Source organism: Aquarana catesbeiana, linkage group LG09, assembly GCF_042186555.1.
Source record: "Aquarana catesbeiana isolate 2022-GZ linkage group LG09, ASM4218655v1, whole genome shotgun sequence".
Taxonomy (NCBI): Eukaryota; Metazoa; Chordata; class Amphibia; order Anura; family Ranidae; genus Aquarana; species Aquarana catesbeiana.
Window position 1 is genome coordinate 42,024,829 of NC_133332.1, and position 25,933 is coordinate 42,050,761.

General features: G+C 43.9%; 1 protein-coding gene across 1 annotated transcript in view; it reads left to right on the forward strand.

Annotated features, from left to right (window-relative positions):
- The first annotated feature begins 9,369 nt into the window (after positions 1-9,369).
- Positions 9,370-25,933, forward strand: part of LOC141107547 (T-cell surface glycoprotein CD1b1-like) — a 188,612-nt gene continuing 172,048 nt past the window's right edge. Inside the window, exon 1 of the mRNA XM_073598361.1 lies at positions 9,370-9,537. Within this exon, the coding sequence (XP_073454462.1) occupies positions 9,474-9,537 (64 nt within the window). The 5' untranslated portion in view covers positions 9,370-9,473. The remainder of the gene's footprint in view (positions 9,538-25,933) is intronic.

Below are 25,933 nucleotides of genomic sequence, written 5' to 3' on the forward strand. Positions count from 1 at the left end.
TCCTGGGGTAACATCAATCTGGCATCTGTCCTCGTGCCTGGAAACTGGAGTATGTCCCCGTGCCTCTCTCCTATTTAAAAGCGTCCTGCAGTATGTAGTAACCACGAGCTCCGAGCTCGTCTCCTGTTGACTGTCTGTGGCAGCGTCCCGTGCTCCAATCCTAATGCGTATTGTCACGTGACTTCTTCAGAGGAGGAAGTCACGTGACGTGAGGATATGCGTTAGGATTGGAGCACGGGACACTGCCACAGTTAATTTCGTACCTGGGGGGTGTCTATAGTATGCATGTAAAAGGGCGCATGTTTCCCGTATTTAGAACAGTCTGACAGCAAAATGACATTTCAAAGGAAAAAAAGTCATTTAAAACTACTCGCGGCTACAATGAATTGTCGGTCCGACAATACACATAAAAGTTCATTGATAAAAACGGCATAGGATTTCCCCACAGGGGAACCATGAACCAAAATTTAAAAAAATGCGTGGGGGTCCCCCTAAATTCCATACCAGGCCCTTCAGGCCCTGCCTCCTCACAAACAAACTGGGCTTTTTGAAGGAAAACACACATAGGCAAGTCTAATTGAAACCAAAAAACCTCTATTAAGGGCTCACAACCAAACAAAGAAGGAGGCAACGCTGGAGAAACAGCAGAAATTGGTGAAGCCTTTGACCCCCAGGGCACACATCAATTATTTTACTGCAAAACTGGTGGCCTGAGGAGTCCATATCTAAGGGAGTGCAGTCTGGTTCAGAAGTCCCAGAGATCATGAAAGCAGCAGATGACATGTATGTCCCCAGGTTGTGGTACTACAAGAGACTGCATCTTTTGCCAGACCAGACTGAACCCAGGTCATCACTCTCTGGTCTTCCTTCCACGCTTCCTTCCACGCTGTGGCTCTGGTGGTGGAGTTGTGGCAGGAGGAGGAGGAGGATGTTCCAACTCAATCACGTGGGTATTGGGTGTGATTTCGTCCCTCACCCCCTTAGTTAAGACTTTATAAATAAGGTCCTCACACAGGAGGGGTTGGCCCTCCTGCATGCCCTGCAGTTTGGTGGCAGCCATGCAGGCAAAGGCCTCTTCAGGAGTGGGGGTGGCGCTGAGGGACGCAGAAGCCTCCTGAATGAGCCTGAGAGCTGAATCCTGCACATGACTCCCCTTCCTGGGTCTTTTGTTTGGAAGGCGGAGGGGAGGAACCTGTGATTCGGTCAGGCTCCTACTGGTCCCAGGCTTCTCCTGGCTGCCACTTAGCCCCGCCTCCTCCTGGCTGCCACATTCCACAGCCTCCTCCTGTGTGCCACATTACAGAGCCTCGTCCTAGCTGAGGTCTTCCTGTGTATGAAAAAGGGACATAGTTTTAGTTTTTACTTCATCAATCACACACAATTTTCATCTCATGACTGTTGAAAATTGAATGTTAACAAATATAAAAGACTATCATTCTAAGCCCAGCATTTTTCATTCTTGTCCCAAATATTTTTGCCCACTACTGTCTATTGATATGTAAAACACTTTATTAAATCAGCAATTAGTGATCAATAATAACATCTAGTAAAGATCATTTCTTTATTGACCAGAAATCTGTAGAAGAATTCTATACCTGGCTCAAGCTGGGCTCCTCCACTTCTTCCTGGCTGGAAGTCCCAGGTTGGACATCGGAAGCCTCAGCTGGAGTGGAAGGAAGAGTGGAAGGTAGGGTTGAGAGGGATTCCCTGACTTCAGTCTAGTCTGACAGAAATCGCAGTCTCTCATAGTACCACAGCCTGGGGACATAAACGTCATCTGCTGCAGCTCCGGATCTCTGGGAATCCGTGACCTTCTTGCGCTCCCTACGATAAGTGCTCCTCAGGCCACCAATTTTGGCTTTTAAATAAGGGATGGTTGCTGTGGGGACCACCGGCTTCACCAACTCCAGCAGTTTCTCCAGCGCTGTCTGCCTCTTTTGTTTATGATTATAATGTGGATGTTTCACCTGCCACAGACAGGGCAGCTCCCTGTACTTGTCTATAAACAGGGGAGGAAGTTGTGGTCATTGAAGCCATCCATTTTCTCTGCAAGACACAACACAAGACAAACCCTAATGTCAGGCAAAACTCTCCTAATCTTGTTACAATATAGGCCTCAATCTAGAAGCAGTATAGGCCCAGGTTTAGATCTTACCTTCGTTATCACAATCGGCGCCTCCAATAATCCTTCCTCCACTCACAGATCGTACATACTACGCGCGCGTGTTACGCTTTATACACACTGCGCATGCGTGAAACTCTGCCTGCCCCTGATGTTCTTTCTATTCTATTCCCCTCCCCTTCTCGTTGGGCACAGTGGGGGAAGAGCACATGGCGGAGACACAGCAGGTGCGTGCTAATTACAGCAACGAGGAGGAGGGGGAGGAGGAGGAGGAAAGCCTGGAGCCAGAAACATCCCGATCCAGAAGGAGACGATTTAAGGCCTCAAATATGTCCTTTGGGGAGATGTTGGAGATGGTCGACATCCTGAAGAAGGCCCACTATGATGGGAAGTATGGACCTTACCCCAACCCCAATGTCAGAAAGGCCAAGATCATGGCGAAAGTGGTCAAGAGTCAAGACCCGGAATTTCGAGGTACGACGATCAAAAAATCAGCTCAGGAAGCGGTGGTCGGACCTAAAAATTAAGAGAGCACGAGCAGTACAGAAAGATCCTGAGAGTGCTGCAAAAAAGTACGTAATTGTCCTGTGTTCCTATTCTTTATGTTTATTACGTTTTTGCTGCTCCATGTGCTTTTCTTAACTGTTATCCAGTTTAAAATGGCAACTTTCATGTTCATGGGCACATTATTCGTTCATATAAAACATTGTTCGTTCGGCCTAGAACACACCATTGTTTTGGCCATATGCATTTGCCCACATTTTTTATGGCCCACTTGTCTGCAAATAATTTGGTTGGGTAGATGGGTTTGTAACTAGAATGAAATGCAAACTAGATTCTGTGTAAGGAGAGGACACTCAGCAGCAGTTTTCACATCTGGACACTGGAGCACTAGTGTGGGACACATGAACACCCTTTTTATTAGGGGGCCCATGCAGGTGCTCCAGTGTATACTATAGGGGTGTCTCCATCTGTGAAGCTTGTACAAAACAGGTAAAGTATTCAAGCTTGACAAAGGACACTAAAAATTCTACATCTTGGAACTCTGCCAAAATAGACAATTGTACCCCACTTCCAAGCAATGTTTCATATTCCTATTTCTGCCATCTAATATCTGTGTGCTAAGTATACTTTTTTTTTTTTTATATAGGGGATAAAAGACTCGGACGACACCCCTCATCCGAGGAGACCACAGACCCCCCACCTCTGGAAGAAGGTGAAATCCACCCAAGCCAAGCAGAGCAGGAGGAGGAAGACGTGGTGGAAATTGGCACCACAACAGGTGAGTGTCTGCGACCACAGGCTCAGGTACGAGATGGATGCCGGCATATTTATAATACACGGTGTGTTTTTGTTTCTATCTTTTTAGGTGATCGTGATGTTGTGGATCCAGATCCTTTCACCTTGGAAAGTGCACAGATCCTGATCGGGGAGATCATGGGGTGTAATAGGGACTTGGAAAACATCCTTAAAAACATCAATGATGTTCAACAAAAAATGAAGAACATCATTGATGTTTTAGGGAGAGTTTAAAACGCCTCAAAATCCCTTTTTTTTGCATTTTTTGTGAGCTAAAAATTTTTAGCATTTTTTGACATATTTACGAAAAGCCAAATTTTGAAGAGGCACACAGTGTGTCAACATGTGCTATCTGCCATCACGGGAGATCAATGGACGTGTTTTGGGGGTGCAACCCCTTCCTCAATAATAAAGTAGCTGTGAGGAAGGGGTTGCACCCCAAAAACACGTCCCTTGATCCCCCATGATGGCACCTAGCGCATGTTGACATTCGGCAATTGGTGTTCATCTTCAAAATTTGGCTTTTCTAGGGGTGACTTCACCCCATCTGAACGCAATATCAGACACAGTTTGTAAATACTCACGTCTGATATTGCCTTCAAGTTCTACCAAATGTGAACTTTGTAAGTTCAAGATTTATGTCTTTCTTGTTGGTTTTAAACATGCCTGTTTTATCTTAAATGGACATTTCTACTTTTTCTAATGTGACCCCAAAAATTGTTATACAACAAACATGTTGGTTTGTTTTAAAAACCTTTGATAAATGCACATGTGATTGTGCTGGTATTCAAAAGATTGTTAATCAAGAATGTGTGGATTATTGTTTCAAAGCTCCAACACTTTTGTTGTGTTCTAATTGGTGTTTTCAGTGACAATGGGGGTTATTTCCTAAGGGAAAATCCACTTTGCACTCCAAGTGCAGTTTCAAGTGCACTTGGAGTTCAAAGTGTCTTTGCCTTTAATAAATAACACCCAACAATGCTTTGTAATGTTACACAATCACACCATTTTCAGGACTCACCACATTTCTGTCAGGGTCAGCTAAAAGAAACACAAGCAGTAAATGTCACCAAAGATTTTAGTAGGTAATTTTTTTTTATTTGCAAAAGGTTTCAGACATTGTCTGACATATTGATAGACCCCCTACCCGCAAAGTATTCAAGGTATCTTAGACGGACATCACGGGCACTTGGGGGGGCAAGCCAGGACGGCCACTTTCAAGCGCCGTCAGGGTTGGTTCATTTTGAATTCCAGCCTCAGGCCCAATTGAGCCAGCATAGTTGGCAGAATGTTGCCGTAAAAAGTTGTGGAGAACACAGCACGCCAGGATGATATGATTCAGTTTATACTCCTCCATGTGTATGGGTGTAAGAAATAGGCAGAACCGGCTGACCATGATTCCATGATTCCAATGATTCCACCACTCTTCTGGCTCTGGCCAGCTGGTGACTAAAAACCCTCTGGTCCGGGGTGAGGGTCCTCATCGGGAATGGCCGCATAAGATGGTCCCCCAGCGCAAACGCTTCATCTGCAACGAAGACTAATGGGGGTCCTTCCACATTGTCTTCTGGAGGTGGCAAGTCCAAGCTGCCATTCTGGAGACGCCTGTAGAACTCCGTCTGGGCGATGACTCCACCATCAGACATCCGGCCATTCTTCCCCATGTCCACATACAGGAACTCGTAAGTAGCCGACACCACCGCCAACATCACAATACTATTGAACCCCTTATAGTTGAAATAGTATGACCCCAAGTTGGGTGGTGGGACGATGTGAACGTGTTTCCCATCAATTGCCCCTCCGCAGTTAGGAAAGCCCCACCGCTGGGCAAAGTGGGAGGCCACAGTCTGCCATTCCTGTGGCGTGGAAGGAAACTGTGGAGTCAAACAAGAAAAAAAAAATAGTCTTTTTGCACATAAACAGGGAAAGCAGATTAGACACAAACATTCTTGGCCAAAATCAAGATAACATTTATTTGAGGGTGTTTTTAAAGACCAAAGTATAAGGTACACCTATCAGATTCCCCCACCCCCTCTCATGGGCCATTTCTAACATTATGGGGGGGGGGAACTCTAGGACAGGTAACCCTCTCCACTTCATTGAGAGATGAATGCCTAAACAATGGGTATTACTTTGGCCAGCCCCTCCTTAGGTACACTATTGGCAGCCCACTGGACAGGTAAGAAGTGTCATAATACAAAGATATAAATATACATTGTACACATTTGAGCACATTTGTACATTCTGCTATTACCTATCAAGATAATACAGAAACTTTTAACAGTACCATTTGAAAGTATACAGGCAGGCCCTTGCACTACATGCTTTGGGGAATTCATCCATAAATCTGACCACAAAAGAGATGGGTATAGTGTGTATGGGTTTGGCAAAGTCAGCAGATAGATGATTGAGGATAGATAGAGAATTGGTATCAGCTGACTTAGCAGTTGGGGGGAGGGAGGGTTCCAAATGATTTGGGGACCCCCAAAAAGAAGCCTCTGGCACTCTGCCTGAATTTAAAGCACAAATCACATTTAAAAACATTTTAGGGGGTGTTTGGGGTAAAGCACTACTATGGAGCTGATAAAAAACATTGTTAAGTGACTACATGAGGTGAATATAGGGCCAGGAGACCATGCTGGGGAGGTTTGTGAAGGCAAATATGTATGAAGGACAAAAAAATTAAATAAAAATCCAGAATGCATGAGGACAAAGGGGACATTCACAGTATATTACAATCATGGTAATTAGGGAATGAGGAAAGAAATACAATACATTAGCAAACATTATATACAATAAAATGTGATATTAAAGGATAAAAATCTTACCTTAATATACTCCTTCTGCAGGACCTGGATGATGGCAGAACAGGTCTCTGGGATGATGATACCCAGAGCCTGGGGGGAGATGCCTGTTGAGAACTTGAGGTCCTGCAGGCTTTTCCCCGTCGCCAAGTACCGCAGGGTACCGCAGGTGATGGCTTGCCTCATGCAGGTATCCTGCCTGCTAATATAAGGGGTCAGCAAAGCCAACAAACGGCGAAATACGGGGTCCGTCATCCGGAGAAAGTTTCTGAAATCATCAGGATTATTCTCACGGATCTCACGGAGCAAAGGCATATGACAAAACTGGTCACACTGAAGCAACCAATTCTTGGTCCATGAACTCCTCCCCACCCTGTTCATAGACTGGACTTGTGTCAAGGTCAGGACCCCAACACCAAGCCCCCGCACAGCACGAACTCTACGAGGAGTACGTATACACAACATAGCTAGAAAACGGTCGGCTGCTCAGAACGGAGTAACAGAACGCACTGAAGAACAGCAAGGCCTGTGAAGAGCGACCTGAAAAACAGCAACGAATGAACAAGAACAGAATGACAAGAGTCACGCGTCACTCGCTGCACGCACTGAAGAGCAGATACAAACCCACAAGCACAAACTGAACAGCAGAAAACGATCTGAAAACCACAAGTCTGAAAAAGCGCGAATCATCTCTCACCAAACTTTTACTAATGAGATTAGCAAAAGGAGCCCAAAGGGTGCCGCGCTTGGTTCTGAACTGGCCTTTTCTAGTCTCGTCGTACGTGGTGTACGTCACCACGTTCTTGGCGATCGGAAATTCCGACAACTTTGTGCGACCGTGTGTACGCAAAACAAGTTTGAGCCAACATCCATCGGAAAAAATCCATGGATTTTGTTGTCGGTCAATGTCCGATCGTGTGTACAGGGCATATAAGTATTTTATCGCCAAGCAAAAGTAGCACATTTAAGTTTAGAAGTGTCAAACCCAACACTAAGGATGACAATGCATAATCACTACCCACCCCTGACCATTCTGAGTACTCCCCATTTATCACCACCCTCTGAACTCGCCCTTGTAGCCAGTTTTCAATCCATGTACTCACCCTATGGTCCATGCCAACGGACCTTATTTTGTACAGTAAACGTTTATGGGGAACTGTGTCAAATGCTTTTGCAAAATCCAGATACACCACGTCTACGGGCCTTCCTTTATCTAAATGGCAACTCACCTCCTCATAGAAGGTTAATAGATTGGTTTGGCAAGAACGATTCTTCATGAATCCATGCTGATTACTGCTAATGATACCGTTCTTATTACTAAAATCTTGTATATAGTCCCTTATCATCCCCTCCAAGAGTTTACATACTATTGATGTTAGGCTAACTGGTCTGTAATTCCCAGGGATGTATTTTGGGCCCTTTTTAAATATTGGTGCTACATTGGCTTTTCTCCAATTAGCTGGTACCATTCCAGTCAGTAGACTATCTGTAAAAATTAGGAACAACGGTCTGGCAATCACTTGACTGAGTTCCCCAAGTACCCTCGGATGCAAGCCATCTGGTCCTGGTGATTTATTAATCTTAAGTTTCTCAAGTCATATTATAAACAAGCTCTGTCGGTTCCAGCTGAAAACTGGCGGACAGGCCCTCTACATAAAGTTTGGCACGAGAGGTCAGACAGGAGTTTCATTGAAAAGTAAGGTATTCTCAGTTCTCGCAGCTTGCAAAATCTCCTCCTTAAAGTCTCTCCTACCCACATCATAAAAAAATATTCATAAATGGTGTATTACATGCTATTCATACTCACTCAGTCACTATGAGATTAGTTTTCTGTATCCTGCAAAAAACCTGGTTGATCCTGCTGCTCTCTATTTCCACCTTCTGTCCATGACCCCAGTTCAGTTAGAGATTTTTCAGCTGTGGTGGCAACTGTGCACATGCTTAGTTTTCACTGAGATTCTTAGCTGAGCATTTCCTCCCTATCACATCTGAGCAGCCCATGTAACCATAGAGTCACACATGTGGGCTTATACACAGTGGTGAATGACAGCCCACTCCCTCCTTCCTCCTCCATGCCCACTAACCAGCTAAACACAATGGGGGCGGGATATTACATGTAGAAACATGGTGGCTTCACCTCCTTCTTAGTCTAATGCCGTGTACACACGACCAGACTTTGACAGCAAAGGTCCGACGGAACAAATCCGCTGGACAATCCGATCGTATGTGGTCTTCATCAGACCTTTGCTGTCAAAAAAATCAGACGGACTTTAGATTTGGAACATGTTTCAAATCTTTCCGACGGACTCGAATCTGGTCAAAAAATCCATTCGTCTGTATGCTAGTCTGACAGACTAAAACCGACGCTAGGGCAGCTATTGGCTACTGGCTATGAACTTCCTTATTTTAGTCCAGTCGTACGTCATCACGTTTGAAACGATCGGACTGTGGTGTGATCGTGTGTAGGCAAGTCCGTTGCGTCGGAACTCCGTCAGAACTCCGTCGAAAGTCCGTCAAAAAGTCCTTTGGAGTTCAGTCCGTCGAAAGTCTGCTCGTGTGTATACGGCATATGTCACTGGCTGGAGTGGCATGACGCAGCCTGTGACTGGCAGAAATTTACCCACACCAAGTTAGTCATCATTCATTTCTTAAATGTCTTACAGGGAAACTTCATGTCCCAATTGGTGGATTCCCCGACTAGAAAGAATGCATAAAGTATTTTAGTGGGAGGGCTGATAGGGTTAGGGGACTTCCCCCCCCAGGGGGGTTAGCAGACGCACATTGTATTTTTGTTATACTGTTTATGTCCAGTAAAAATAATCTGCATTTAGTAGCCTTTGAGGTGCTCTATCCTTGTGATGTTTTGTTTTTGTGTAATGGTATTTTTGGACGCACCTCCCGTCTAGTTGGGTTTAGCACTTTGCAGAGTTACCGCTCCCATGATTCCTTTTTTGGTGGGATTTTTTTGCAGAACTCTACCTGTCTAAATGCAATCTATGCAATCTATGTAATTTTTTTGTTTTTTTTAGATAAACCTTAGGGCATGTGGGGTCTTTTGCATGTTCCTGAGAGAAATAGTAACCAGCCAGTAGGTTGCTCACAGTTTAACCGCAAGAGCTTGTACCCCCACAGTACAGTCATAAGAAGAATCATTATTCTACTGCTGAACACAAATGCACAAGTCTATTTCCTCTTTACCACAATATTTTAGTCAATCTCTTTTTTCATAGCAGTTTTAAAGAAGCAAGATGAAGGCTCTTATCTCTTCCTTTATTGTATCCCTTCTCATACTTCTGAGCATTACAGCTGCAGGTAAGTGTTTTTTTTCACGTTTTTGGGGTTGTATTCGATATGTGCAAAGAGAGATCACACAGATACTTAAAATTTAATATTTATTAAAAGTAATGACAGATACAGATAATATTAGAAAATCTAATAAGAATACTTAACTAAAGATGCTGTTTCCACTATGGGTCCTGTTTGCTGTTTTTACGCAACATGTCCGACCAGTTTAGGACGATTGCATGTTACATGAAGCTTTGGATACGACAAACCTATTCCAGTTTGGGCAGTGGTAGATACAGGCTGGTATGTGAGTAAATGATCAAACAAAGTTGTTTGGACAGTGATATTACCTTTTAAGGGGGATAGTGGGCCTGACCATCCTGCACTCCTCAAGCTTTACATCAGTAAGGAGAAACAATACTTATGACCCTTTATGGCTCCTTGACCAAGATTATTAGAGGTTTTATTAGATATTTGTGAGGCCAACCTTAATAAATGAATTTCAAATATGCAATTTCCCTATCAGTAAGAAATTAACATGGATCTGTTTTAGATTATATTAATGTACATTAATTTCATTATGGAATAGACTTCGTGTTTCCACTACTGCCCATCAAAATACAAGTAAAAAAATAAACAGTAGAGGGCCTTACACAATTGCATATGTTACTTATAGGGAACACAAACGTAATTTGCAGAAAATGCAATTTTTACATTTTAGTTAATAAGAATTTAAAAATGAGACAATACTATAGCTAAAAGAAAACTCAACTTAATGATCAAATATTTCACTGTGGCTTTACTATGCTTTTTATTTTTATTTATTAATAATTTTTTTTTGTAACTGTTTGACCCAGCCATCTCCTCTTCATATTATGCCAAATTAAAGGTGTACTGAAGGAAATTTGTTTATACTTTTTCTTGTTGTTATATTTAAGGCTGAACTTCACTGCATCTTAGCATCACAAACAAAAAATGCAGTTTCATTTATTTTTAATATTCAAAGCAAACTCACCCATCCATCCATGTTTACTTTATTTTGTTCTCCCTTTTTTTCTTCTTGCTCTCTCCTTCCACTAATCCCCCCCCACTTTCTTTTTCTTTTTGTGTTCCGTGTTCAGTTTGGTTTTGTTTACCCTATGTTAGTGGACAGGTCCGCTCCCTTTACCCACCTTAACCCCAGGCTCAGGTATTCAACGTTGCCCCTGGCCTTGGTCGGAGGGTCATTGTTAGATCATAGTTTACACTCTATGGCACATTCTGCTTCTGTGTTCTTGCGTGAAATCCTTCATTGTGTCTAAAGTTCACTTCCCCCTGCATGGGAAATTTGCATCTGTTCTCTCTCTGAATTTCAGTAAAATCATTGTACCAGAAAAATAGCGTTGAGAGGGTGATGTTCCACTTTAAAGACTTTTGATAATTTAACCACTTGCACTCCAGATTTCCCCCCCCCTACGTGACCAGGCCATTTTTGTGTTACAGCACTGCATTATTTTAACTGACAATTGCGCGGTCGTGCGATGCTGCACCCAAATAAAATTGATGTCCTTTTTTTCCCCACAAATAGAGCTTTCTTTTGGTGGTTTTTGATCACCTCTGCGGTTTTTATTTTTTGCGCTATAAACAAACAAAAACGAGAATTGTGAAAAAAAAAAAAACAATATTTTTTACTTTCTGCTATAAAACATATCCAATTAAAAAAATGGAAAAAAAAATCTAATTTCTTAATCAATTTAGGTCAATACGTATTTTGCTACATGTTTTTGGAAAAAAAAATCCCAATAAGCGTATATTAATTGGTTTGAGCAAAAGTTATAGCGTCTACAAACTATGAGATATATTTATGCAATTTTTATTTCTTTCATTTTTTTTTTACTAGTAATGATAGTGATCAGCGACTTATAGCAGGACTGGGACATTGTGGCAGACAAATCGAACACTAAGTGACACTTTTTGGGGACTTGGACTTTTTGTCACTGTACTAATGACACTGGCAGGGAAGGAAAATGTGTTTTTAAGGAGTCCTTACTAACTGTGTGGGGGAGGTGATTGTACTGTGGGAAGACAGAGATACGTGTTCCTGCTTAGCAAAAAACACAGGATCACTACCTCCCCTTCTCACAGAACGGCGATCTGCCTTGTTTGCATAGGCAAACCGCTATTTTGTCTCTCTCGGGAATGATCGTCAGGTCCCGGCGGACATTGCATCTGCAGGACCCACTGATTGGCTCCCGCTGTGTCTAATCAAAGCAAGAGCTGGTCGCTAGTGCACCCCAGACCCGGAAGTGCAGGATCTTGTACAGGTAAGTGATCCTGCGCAGAGAAGCCACTTTGCCGCCGTATATATACTGTATAGGGTTGGCAAGTGGTTAAACAAATTTAGGCTTGGATTTTGATTTACATTGTAGAAAAATGTAAAAAGAAAAATGTAGAAAAATACAATATATGTAAACCCTAACAATTTAAGTATTTTATTTGCTTCCTTTTTGATCAGTTAAATCGTATAGTAATTAAAAGCCACATATAGGAAGTAAAATTAAATTTCAGTTCCCCTTTAGTTCCAATCTTATGTAAAAACTGCGGTTTTAAAACAATACTATACATGTAAAAATGGTGGAAGTGGGCTGAGTGAGATGCTTTGGAAGCAAAGGATTTGAAAAATTAGCCTCCAAAGTTAAAGAGGCCCTGTTACTTGACCTTAAGTATTCTACACACCAGGAAGAATATTTGTAACAGCTGGGCAGCAGCGATGCGGCTCACTTTCAATGTGTTAGCATATAAACCAATCGTGGATCTCGATCGATCGATCACAGCGCGATCCTCTCACACTAAAGCCACCCCCGTGGCTCTAAAATCGATCACAGCAGCGATCCTCTTGCACTAAAGCCACCCCCCTCCCCACACAATCAGTGGCCTTACCTTAAACTGCAGTAGAGGTGCGGGGAGGAGTACGAGGTGGCGGTGCACTGCTAAACCTGGGGTAGGCTGCTGCCAAGGTCGATGCTTCTTCTCCCGGGCAAACAGGAGCAGGGTCCTGAGACCCATCCTAAGACTCCCAGACAATCGGATCTCAGGAGCTGCTTCCTGATTGGCCGGGAGGAGAGCAATCAGTGCTCTGCACCCCAAGCCCACTCTTTTTTAAGCCAATTAGAGCCTCAGGCTCTAATCACGAGCTTAAAAAAACCCCCAAAAAACCCACATTTAAATCCATGCATCCGGCGCCCTGCATGTAGATTAGGTGCTGGGCGCATGGATTGGGGGGGACGCCCCTAACGGACGAGCCACCACTGATATAAACTCTTCTTTTGTAGATGCCTTGTTTTGTAAAATTGGTCCTGTGTTGTCACCTTGAGGAAAATTCATTAACTAGCTTAAAACAGATTTTTACAATACGGTACTGTGAATGAGTATGCCCAACTTGATTTTTCCATCACAACGTTGGCCTTTTCTTTAAAAGGAAGATGGTTGTAGCTTGGATTTGTATGTAGGCAGCAGGCATGAGTTGTTTAGAAAATGGCAGCAAGACTCACTTTTCTATAGAGCTGAAACCACACCACCTTGTCTGGTCTTTAGCCACTAGCTGCACGGGGCAATTTTGACATTTTTCACATACATGATAAAGTGGTTGTAAACCCTTACAGACCACTTTTACCTACAGGTAAGCCTAGATTAAGGCTTGCCTGTAGGTGCAAGAAATATCTCCTAAATGTACATGGTTTAGGAGATATTTGCAAAAGACAGGCACGCATGCACGGGAGTGACGTCATCACGGCTCCGGCCAATCACAGCGCTGTAGCTGTGATACCTGGAAGGAAGATGGACGCTTTGTGGAAGAGGGGACAGCGGTGATATCGCAGGCTCCTGTGTCAGGTAAGTGACACATAATGGGCTACTATGCGATGCATAGTAGCCCATTATGCTTTACCTTTGCAGGGAAACAAAGGGGAAGTAAAACCCATCAGGGTTTACTTCCTCTTTAACCGGTTCCCGACCGGCTCTTGTACTTATACATCGGCAGAATGGCACGGTTGCGCAAAGTAACGTACCCGTACGTTACTTAGAATTTGCCGCCGTGTGCACGCGCGCGCCTGCCGCAATCTCTGTGAGTCGGGTCCCGCGGACTCAATCGCTGCGGGCATTCCCGCGATCGCCTCACGGAGAGGACAAATGGGGAGATGCCGTTGTAAACAGCATCTCCCCGTTCTGCCTAGTGACAAGTGTCACTCGATCTCTGCTCCCTGTCATCGGAGCAGAGATCAGTGACGTCACACACAGAGCCCATCCCCCTACAGTTAGAAATCACTCCCCTAGGACATACTTAACCCCTCCCCGCCCCCTAGTGGTTAACCCCTTCACTGCCAGTGTGCATTTTTATAGCACTGATTGCTGTATAAATGACAATGGTCCCAAAAATTTGTAAAAAATGTCCGCCATAACGTCGCAGTCACAATAAAAATCGCTGATCGCCGCCATTACTAGTAAAAAAAAATGATTAATAAAAATGCCATAAAACTAACCCCTATTTTGTAAACGCTATAACTTTTGCACAAACAAATCAATAAACGCTTATTGCAATTTTTTTTTACCAAAAATATGTAGAAGAATATGTATCGGCCTAAACTGAGGAAAAAACATGTTTTTTTATATATTTTTGGGGGATAATTATTATAGCAAAATGTAAAAAATAATGCGTTTTTTTCAAAATTGTCGCTCTTATTTTGTTTATGGCGCAAAAAAAAATCGCAGAGATGATCAAATACCACCAAAAGAAAGCTCTATTTGTGAGAAAAAAAGGACGTCATATTTGTTTCGGAGCCACGTCGCAAGACCGCGCAATTGTCAATTAAAACGACGCAGTGCCGAATCACAAAAAAAGTTCTGGTCAGGAAGGGGGTAAATCCTTCCGGGGCTGAAGTGGTTAAAATCAGCTTTTTTTTTTGCTAGAAAAACCCCCAAATATTAAATATTTTCTGAAAACAAAGGCCCTGTGAAATAAAATGGCTGTTGTTGCAATTTTTATGTCACACGATATTTTCACACACGGTGCCTCTCCTCTGCTACCACTTCCAGCAATGTCTCCTCTCAACCAAAGGGTTGGGAGGAAGTAGAGAGGAGACATTGCTGGAAGTGGTAGCAGAGGAGAGGCTAGTCACAAGGAGATCACTTATACCGTAAACACAGAAGCAAACAGCTGATTTAGGACAACAGGCTTTTTTCCAGTATGCTACCCAGTGGCTCATATTTTAAAGGTGAAATACCTCCTTGTGGGGTGAATAATAGCGGTGAGTGCGTTTCTTATGGGGCATCTTTTAAAGAAGCACTGAATAACAGTTTTGAAGAGCACTTTGTCACTTTATTATCTGTATGATATTTGGACTTTTTAGTGCACCAGCATGGTTTAACCCCCCCGGCGGTTTTCCCGAGTGTGGCTCGGGGTTAAATTTCAGTCCCATTAGCGGTAACCCAGAGCAACACTCGGGATTACATTGCAGGATCCTGGTGCGGTGTTACTTACCTTGTCCCCAGGATCCTGTGATGTCCCCCTGCTGTGTTCGCGGGCTCTGTCCTCCGCCTGAAACCTCTCTGTGCCGGGCTCCGTTCCCTGCGAGCGTCACGGGGGCAGAGCCCGGCAGCAAATTAAAAAAATTGAAAAATCATAATACATACAGTACACTGTAATCTTAAAGATTACATTACTGTATGAAATTATTTCACATCCCTTTTATCCCCAGTGCTTTGTCCAGTGCCCTGCATGTAGTTTTATATGATATATACTGTTCTTTCTGCCTGGAAACTGGAGATTGTCCATAGCAACCAAAAAGTGTCCCTTTACGTCAAAAGTGGTTTTAGACCAGCTAGAAAACAGCGATAGCAAATTAGAACACTTGCCGAATTGAGCGATAGTGAATCGTGGGGAAATTCATTTTATTATTATTATATTATTATTTTTTATAATTATTTATATTTATTTATGATATTATAATTTATGATTTTGTGTTTCAAACTTTTATCATACCCGGGATATCTACTAGACTCTTGTTTGGACAGATTTAAGTGTGTTATTGCTAAGAATTTCAGGCCTACAATATAAAACGCCAAATTTCTATGCAAAATAATTGTACCGCTTTGAGACGCAAAAATCTGACATAATCAGGGAGGCTATGGACTTTACATACATGCTGAGCCTAGTGCAATATAATATTGGTTTCACTTGCGATTATTGCACAGGAACATATCTACCTATTTTTTAGTGCACTATTATGGTTTTTTGATTTATGTTTTTCATGTTATTGGACAATTTAATTCAGATTGTGGTCCTCTGTTTAGGAGGCTCACATCATTGCACGGGCACTAATTTGCTGCAAAGGATCAGCACATGAGAGTGTGGGCATTTTATATTGCTGTTTTTTTTGCATTCTTGTTTATTTTTCAGTTACCACAGTAATAGCATATGAGGCTGTCATATTATTTAGACATTTGCCCTATTAGCCCTTTTTGCATATTTGCACTTGTTACGCACTTGTTGCACCTTGTTACAGCTTTTATTTGCACAGGATTTATACTAGAAATCTGCCACATTAATAGAGGGTTCAGAGAACCCCAAATCCAGAACAGCACCATTTCTATACTTTTTTCCCTTTACTCTTTCTATTTTCACCTGAGGGTGGATTTATTAATAGAGGCTGCAGTTCTCTTCATTTATCTCACACAATAAGCACTGGAGTCCATATATTTTTTTGAAACACAATATAATACCCAATTTTTGGTAAAATATACAAGATGATGTTGCATTGAGTAAATAGATATCAAACACATGGAGATTTAAAATTGCACTCGCCTGTGAAATGGCGACAAACTACAGTACCTAAAATTATCCATAGGCGAAAAAAAGCCTTTATAATTTACCAGTTTAGAGTTAAACATGAGCTCTGGTACTAAAATGATTGCTTTCACTCTGGCATTTGCGGCAATAACTCACATGTGCGGTTCAATCATTGTGTTCATATGTGGGTGGGACACACATGCGTGTTTGCATTTGCACGTGAGCACAGGGGAGTGGGGGTGCTTTTTTTTTTATTTACATTTTTTATTCAAATTTATTACTATCACAAGAGGTGAACACCACCCCTTGTGATGGCTTTGGCAGTGACCATCTCTTTATTTAGAGATAGGGAGTCTCTAAGGCAGCTGATCAAATGGGGATCTGTTTGATCAGCTGTTTGACTGGCCATAGCAGCCAGGGATACACCCAGCTGAAACTGGAAGTGATGAAATCCTAAATGTTTCCAGCTTCATTTGTCACAGAGGAGAGGGAGGAATGGATGTTCCTCCTTTTCCTCTGTGCACAGCCGACCTGAGCGCTTACAGTGGTCCTGGGCTCCCTGGTAGAATTGGAGAGCCCTGAAAAGGCAACGGGCATCCATGCACCTTTACTCCTACCGCCCAGCCTATAGCAAAATGACGGCCGGGCGCAGGTTCCATTATCCTGACGTCCAGCAGGATAAGCCACTCGCACGCGCCCCCAGGGGTCTGCAGCATGGCGATCGTTGATGCGGTGTGTCGATCTGACCAATCATAGCTGATCACATCGTAACCAGGAAGTGCCGGCTTTTGGTTTTCCACTATTAGTGCTCGACAGGGTGTGAGGACAGGAGTACTGCAAAACAAGTACCCTTGGGATAATGGCTTTCACCCCTACTGGAAGGCTGCCCTGAATGTGGACTTTACACATTACTCCTGCCCCCTCCATTTACAGTGTCACATCATGGACTCATTCTTTTGTCAATGATATATATTGTTAATACTCATCCTTGTACAGTACTGTTAATTTGGATACAGCTGTCAATATTTGCGCCGATTACTTGTTACATGTGAGGACAGGAGAGCTGATAAGGCTCTCCTGACGGGGGGGCATTGATTTTCAGTGCAAGCCTTTCAGGGATGCCTGCCAGTGATGCCCAGCAGTGCCTGACTGTAATGCCAATCAGTGCCCACCAGATATGCCAATCAGTGTCCACCAGATATGCCAATCAGTGCCCATCAGGGATGCCAATCAGTGCCCAGTGATGCATGTCAGTGCCTAATCATTAGTGCTGCCTATTAGTGCCATCTTTCAGTGCCGCCTATCAATGCCCATCAGCACTACCTATCAAATCCCATCAGTGCTATCAGTGCCAGTGCCATCTTAAGAGCATTATAGGCCCCCGGGCAATACAGTGCACTTGGGCCCTGTCTACACAATCACGCATGATTACCCTGCAAATGCAGCTTTACTGTGTCTGTGAATGCAGCCTCACTGTGCCCATGAATGCAGCCTCACCGTGCCCATCAAATGCAGCCTCACTGTGCCCGTGAATGCAGCCTCACTGTGCCCACCATTGCAGCCTTACTGTGCCCGTGAATGCAGCCTCACTATACCCACTATTGCAGCCTCACTGTGCCCATGAATGCAGCCTCACTGTGCCCACCATTGCAGCCTCACTGTGCCCACCATTGCAGCCTCACTGTGCCCATGAATGCAGCCTCACTGTGCCCACCATTGCAGCCTCACTGCACTCGTGAATGCAGCCTCACTGTGCCTGTGAATGCAGCCTCACTGTGCCCATGAATGCAGCTTCACGGTGCCCACCATTGCAGCCTCACTGTGCCCATGAATGCAGCCTCACTGTGCCCACCATTGCAGCTTCACTGTACCCACCATTGCAGCCTCACTGTGCCCATTGTGCCCATTAATGCAGCCTCACTGTGCCCACCATTGCAGCCTCAATGTGCACGTGAATGCAGTCTCACTGTGCACACCATTGCAACCTCACTGTGCCCACCATTGCACCTTCACTGTGCACACCATTGCACCCTCACTGTGCCCATGAATGCAGCCTCACTGTGGCCACCACAGCAGCTTGGAGCCCCGCTCCTTTCGCCCCCCGCCCCGCTGCCTTCTGGGACATGTGTGTGTCCCAGAAGGCAAGGTGGCCATTCATAAAGCGCCGAGCGACTTGCACATGTGTAGTAGGAAAGCGGCTGTGGTTTCTCTTAGTTGCAATTGCAGCGCCTGAACCCGAGTAGGAATGAATCAGCTTGGGGGGGGCGACATCATGGGCTCCCTGGACAGGTATGTGTCCTTATTAAACGTCAGCAGCTACAGTATTTGTAGCTGCTGACTTTTAGAAAAAACTTTTGAGACTTGAACTCCGCTTTAAGGACTAATTTACAAAAATCAAATGTGTGACTGCTCTCTAATAGCTGCACCATATATCACATCTATATCATCATGTGCAAAATACATAGATAACTAAAACCATCAGAAATTCATCTGTAAATCACCATATGCAAATACCTCAATAAATAAATGAATAATATAAGAAATTTATGTACAGCACACTTACATTTTCAGAGTATCAGCCCGACATTAGCATTGTTGGAATGACTCCGCCTCTGAAGACGGTAATATGCCGAATTACATAGAGTGGGGCTTCCTTGAGTGGTCCCGTATAGCCTGTCTGCTCGCGGTTTGGTCTGACAGCTGGAGCCAACATTTTGTCCTCGAGACATGTGCAGTTTGTTTTGGACTGAATTGAAACTTGGACACATTTTTCATTATTCGGAAATTTGGATGTATGTAACAGCAACGAATTTCAACTAATCCAAATGAAATATTAATGAAAGTCTGTGACATGCCATTGCGTCCTTACCAACCATGACTCAACTGCTTCAACTGCTGTCAGCGGAATTCCTGCTGTCAGCAGAATATAAATAAAATAGGGACGACTTTTAAGAATAAAAAAAGGGCTTCAGGTAGCCATATTGAGGAGGACAGCAATCCTGTTGGATATAAAAATCCCACGAGATTCAGGCAACCATCTTGAGCGCTGAATAGCGCTCGCATGATGACCTGCAATCAATTAAATAAAAAGGTATTCATGGTGCATTTTTTTTCTCTTTAGTAAAACATACATCCCTATTGCTCGTTGTATAATGATATATTATGATGTTTTTAAAGAAAGACTCCACATACACTGCCTGCATACAAATGTATGAAGGACTCACTCATCAATGTAGATATTTTTGTGGAGGATATCATATGGGGGTAGCTTCAGGAATGGCACAGAGAATGGTCATTAACATGCAAAAAAAATTATTTTATAGCCTGCCCTGGACATTACTGAAGAATATAGGCTTCCACTAAAATGAATAGACATATAAGGAATTGGGATAACTGGAAATTAACTGTGGGGTATACACTAATTTGGTGAAAAAAACTCATACACGTATTCAGTGAAAACCTGCTGAAGCAGACAGTAGCCACAAAGAATTTAAAAGTGACTATGAGACACTAGTATGGGCCATAGCTCTTTGTGGGTGATGTTATAACACCCTGCTACTCAGTGACAGCTGCTCCATTAGGGGCACAGGGTGTTACAACCCCAATTCATGCGCCCAGCCCCTAATCTACATGCAGGGCGCTGGACGCATGGCTTTCAATGGTTTTTTTTTTTAAGCACATGATTAGAGCCTGAGGCTCTTTTTGGCTTCAAAAAAGGGTGGGCTCGGGGCGCAGTGCTCTGAGCCCACCCAGTTGTGTGACATTAGTGAATTAGCATTCATTAATTGTGACAGACTCACCCGGGACAGAGGCTATTGAAGGGGACTGAACGCAAGCCTCTTGCCCACCGATAATGGGCCCTGGCATTTGGGGGAATGGTGCTCTCTGTGAGCTGTATGCCTGGGGACCCTGGGGTTGGTGTTACTTTGGATTCAGCTCCATGTCCCCCCAAAACACACAGACTCTGGGAACTCTTTATATGCCATATTAGAATGGAGACTGATTCATACCGTTGGGACTCGTACTGTTAAATGCTAATGTCATCAATTCCAGCTACCTGTCTGTTGTCTGCTATAATGTGTTTATTGTAAATAAGTCTAGTGTGGCTCTAAGAGTCTTTTCACCCATTGTTGTTTGTGTTAATTAACTCTGCTATTGTGATAATGTTGATTGGGTTTTCTGAGCTACAAGACGGCCAGTCTGGCCTAAAGGTCATGTCTGAGTCACCTAGGCTGTATAAAGGATTAGATAATTAGCTCATGTTAATTAGGTTACAGTTGTATTGCTAGAGGAGGTTCCAACGACATATAAAGTCTTGTCATTTTGATTCTAAATAAAATATAGTCCATGTTAGCAGTGAAGCAAGTCTCGCCTTGTTTTATGCTTGAGAGCGGTTGGAATATCTGATATCTGAGTTCAGACTACAAGGAAGTGGTATACTGACGGAAGCACTCAAGTGGAGTGAGGGACATTCCGTAACATTGGGGGCAAGCAGCGGGAAGCTTCCTGCAATCTGGGAAATCTAAACCTCCACCTTGATCCAAGATCAGCATAGCAGACTTCAGTCACCCCAGCGGAGATATGGACCTGGCATCAGAGTTCCCAGGGCTGCTGCGGATCATCCTTTCAACATACACCAGGACTGTGTCTGAGGATGAATACCTGGAGCTCAGGCAGCAAATTCGGGTGGAGCTTTGGATTGGAGCCCTCCAGCTCGCTGGTAAATACAGGGCAAGTGCTATCCAATCCAAGAGCAACGGCCAGTGACCAACGGGCATTGCGGATGGCATTCCTGGGAGAGCGGCCCCAGGAGCAATGGGTGACTGAGTTGGACAGGCTGGTCCAGCAGGAGATAGAGCTGGACAATCATTATTGGGCTCTGCAATGGCACGCAGAGGAGGGATATTTAGGGGAGACAACAGAATGCTCTCCGGAGGGATATGACTTTGGAGGCCCTGGATTGCTGTGGGAGAGCCTTACAGATCATTTTGTGTTTGGCGATGAAGGGGAACCTGCCCTTGAGGACCTGCGAGAATATAGAGAGGCTATGCTCGGTCTTGCAGGGGTCTCAGAGCTCAAACCTGATCTGGACCATTTGCTAAGGAAGGAACAGCATCTGGAAAGGGCATACAGGAAACTGCTAGAACACGTTCAGCAGCATGCCAGAGAATCGGCAGTGGAAAATCTGAAGATTGCCGTCCCCAAACCTGAAGTGCTGACCACAGGGCAGAGCTCTGATAACCTCTGCCCAGCACTGATAACATATTCTGGGTTCCATGGACAGGAGATGGTGAACCTCTATCCCCAGACACCAATTATAGAGGTAGGGGATTTAATAGACTTTTCTGCTGAGGAAGAACAACCTGATGAGCCTCCAGCTGAAGATCTGGTAACTGAACAGAGGGTCCAAGACCTCTGCTCCACACTTTTAGCAATTCCAGAGACTGGGGATTTAATAGACGTTTCTGTAGAGGAGGAACCACCTAGCAAACCCCCAGCAGAAGTGCTGGCAACGGGACAGAGGGTCCAAGACCTCTGCCCCACACCTGTGGCAGTTTCGGAGGCTCAGGGTGAGAAGGTGGCAATCACTTCCCAGCAGCAGATACAGGGGGAGAAGGGAGAGGAGGTGTTTGTTGTCCCTCCCCAACAGTTGGCCAGGGTGGAGGAAGCGGCCTTTCCTCCCCAGCAAAGATCCGTGCACCTGGGAGACAGTACCATAGACATGTTGTCCCAGCAGCCAGATGAGGGAATGGAAAAGGAAGCAGCCGGCTCCCCTTTCCAATGGCAGCTACAGTTTGGGAGTGGAGGAAGCCAGCCTCCTGCCCCAACGGTTAGAAGTGGAAAGTGAAGTCAGAAGTGCTGGCAACAGAGCAGAGTGCTACCAACCTCTGCCCAGCACTGGCAACAACCGTGGAGTTCCAGGGAGCCGGGGAAGTTGGCCCCTTTCTCCGACAACAAGCTGATGTAGTGGAGCTGCTACTCCCAACTGAATAGCTGGCAACAGGGCAGAGCACCGCTGGCCTCTGCCTAGCACCTAGTGTCTCTCTAAAGCTTCAGGAAGCAGGGGTCCCTCTGCCCAGCAGCAGACCGAGCCCAGGAATGTTAAAAACAATCCAGCTGAAGCCCTGGCAGCCAGACTGTGTTGCGTTTGTTACAATATGATTTTTTTTATTAATCAGACTTGATACATGGGACATAACATTACACAATAGTGGTTGGTCATAGAGATATTGTCAGTTTTTGGTTTGAGTAGATTTCTCAAACAAATGCTGTTTTATACAATGGGGGTAGATATCATTGTTGTATTTAATTGACAGTTCAATTAACAGGCTATTGTCTTTATAGCTACAGTACACAAGAAAGAGATCTACTCGTTTGAGGGTTTTTTCAGCTCTCAAACTGAAAGAATGACTGTTAGATTACTGTCAGGTGTTGGCCTGATTAGACAATAGGTATGTAGATGCAGTTATCAACAGTCCATTGTTTCTACAGCTACAGTAAACAGGCATGTTTTCTGTTTGGTAACTATGGCAAACAGCCTAACACATAAAAGGGGGTGAGTAGGGACACACACACACACACCATCATGCTTTGAAGATCAGAAGCCACCACTCATGATACAAGAACACTGCCTGATGCTCCAGGAGATTTGTTGCCAATGGAGATCACGAACATACAGTAACAGAAGATAAGTAACCTTTAAGTGTATTTGTACTATTATAGACCATAGGCTGCTTAGTTTGCTTGGCATTTTGCTTGTTATTGATATCTGTCAGTCTTGTATTGTATTCCTAATATTGTTATAGTTTTGTATGTACAGCATCTTTGTATAGTAAAAGCACATTTACACATTGCAGAAATCTCAGCATCCTTGCTTATACCACAGAGTAACCTTGCTAGATAGACGCAAGCAAAACATTTGGGGGCTCGTCCGGGATCTGTGCTATAGTTCAATTGAAGCAGACCTGTTTTTTCTGTAGTGTGATGTGTAGCTTGTGCTAGGTAAAATGCTGCATAAGCTGTTTAGGAAAAGCAAGGCTGCAGAGGGTTCTGGTGACCAGAAGGAAGTGTGCAGCTTACCTATCTGGGCCAGAGACAATGAGTGGGAGCCTCTTGCCAAAGAATTTGTGAAGTATGCTTCTCCCTTGAACCTGACTTGGGGTGATAAAGTCTCAGATCATTTTGTAGATTTTAGCCTTAAGGGGTTGGATTTAAGTAAAAAAGAGAAGCGGACAGTGTCCACAGTGGGCTTGTATTTCCTTAATGCTATTTACACTGAATCACAGAGAAGGGAGAAGGCAGAGGCAGAAGTTAAGGTATTAAAAGACCAGCTAGCAGTTGCTTCAGAGTGTGTGCGTTCAACTGCTTTTGTCTATCTAGCAAGGTTACTCTGTGGTATAAGCAAGGAAGCTGAGATTTCTGCAGTGTGTAAATTGTGCTTTTACTATACAAAGATGCTATACATACAAAACTATTACAATCTTAGGAATACAATACAAGACTGACAGATCTCTATAACAAGCAAATGAACAGCCTATAGTCTATATCAGTACAAATACACTTAAAAGTTACTTATCTTCTGTTACTGTATGTTCGTAATCTCCATTGGCAACGATTTTTTTGGGAGCATCAGGCACTGTTCTTCTATCATGGGTGGCTTGCTTCTGATGTTACAGCATGATGGTGTGTGTGTGTGTGTGTGTCTAGCTTATGCCTGAATCCCCCTTTTATGTGCCAGGCTGTTTACCATAGTTATCAAACAACAGAAAACATAAGTGTTTGCTGTAGCTGTGTAGACAATGGACTTTTGAAAACTGCAGCTACGTACCCATTGTCTAATCAGGCCAACACCTGACAGTAATCTAACAGTCATTCTTCAGTTTGAAAACCTCAAACAACTAAATCTCTTTCTTGTGTACTGTAGCAATAGAGACAATAGCCTGTTAATTGAACTGTCAATTAAATACAACAATGATATTTACCCCCATTGTATAAAACCCACATTTGTTTGAGAAATCTACTCAAGCCAAAAAACTGACAATATCTCTATGACCAACCACTATTGTAATGTTATGTCCCATGTATCTTCTGTCTGATTAATAAAAAAAAATCATATTGTAACAAACGCAACACACAACAGAGAGTAAATGACCTCTGCCCCACACCTACTGAGGTCAACTATTCCTTGCAGCCAAGAAAGGAGATCATGCGGGAAGACTATGTGAGTTCATTCTGCCTGACTAATGCATGTCCAGACCAAGTTGAGGTTTGGGACTTTGTTAGTCAACCTTTGATGGGGGAGAAATGTGACAGACTCACCCAGGACAGAGGCTATTGGAGGGGACTGAACGCAAGCCTCTTGCCCACCGATTATGGGCCCTGGCATTTGGGGGAATGGTGCTCTCTGTGAGCTGTATGCCTGGGAACCCTGGGGTTGGTGTTACTTTGGATTCAGCTCCATGTCCCCCCAAAACACACAGACTCTGGGAACCCTTTATATGCCATATTAGAATGGTGACTGATTCATACCGTTGGGACTCCTACTGTTAAATGCTAATGTCATCAATTCCAGCTACCTATCTGTTGTCTGCTATAATGTGTTTATTGTAAATAAGTCTAGTGTGGCTCTAAGAGTCTTTTCACCCATTGTTGTTTGTGTTAATTAACTCTGCTATTGTGATAATGTTAATTGGGTTTTCTGAGCTACAAGACGGCCAGTCTGGCCTAAAGGTCATGTCTGAGTCACCTAGGCTGTATAAATGATTAGATAATTAGCTCATGTTAATTAGGTTACAGTTGTATTGTTAGAGGAGGTTCCAACGACATATAAAGTCTTGTAATTTTGATTCTAAATAAAATATAGTCCATGTTAGCAGTGAAGCAAGTCTCGCCTTGTTTTATGCTTGAGAGAGGTTGGAATATCTAATATCTGAGTCCAGACTACAAGGAAGTGGTATACTGACGGAAGCACTCAAGTGGAGTGAGGGACGTTCCATGACACTAATGTCTTCCTGACACTCCTCCCGGCCAATCAGGAAGCGTCTTAGGACTTCCTTCCAATTGGGTCTCAGGACCCACTTCCTGTTTGGCTGGGAGGAGAAGCAACGACCCCAGCTCTTCCCTTAGCAAGCTGGAGTGAGGAGCAGCAGGTGGAGGGGCGGAGGGGCAGCAACAGCCGCTTCCAGCATCCAGGAGCCCTACCCCAGCACCACCTCATCATCGGCCTCCTAAGGTAAGGCCACAGATCGCCACCTTCCCATCTGACCCGCCGGGGGGGTAGTGCAAGTGAGGGGGCCAGGTTTGTTTGCTGCCCCCCAAAATATTTAGCACCAGCCGCCACAGCTTCTACTGTGCTGCTGGTGCTTGCCACTTCACCACGATGTACTGCACTACTGGTGCTTTGCTGCTGCAATTCAATAGGATGTTCAGCGCTTGGTGACATAGTACAACTAATGCTTTAAACAGGGCTGGCCATCAATGAACTGCTACTTTCCATAGGTTCATATTTTGAATCTGAATGTGAGGTCTCCCTGCTGGTCTAATCAGCCATACTCAGAATTTGAATGAAATTAGAGATGTTCTGGCACATGGAGGGTTAAT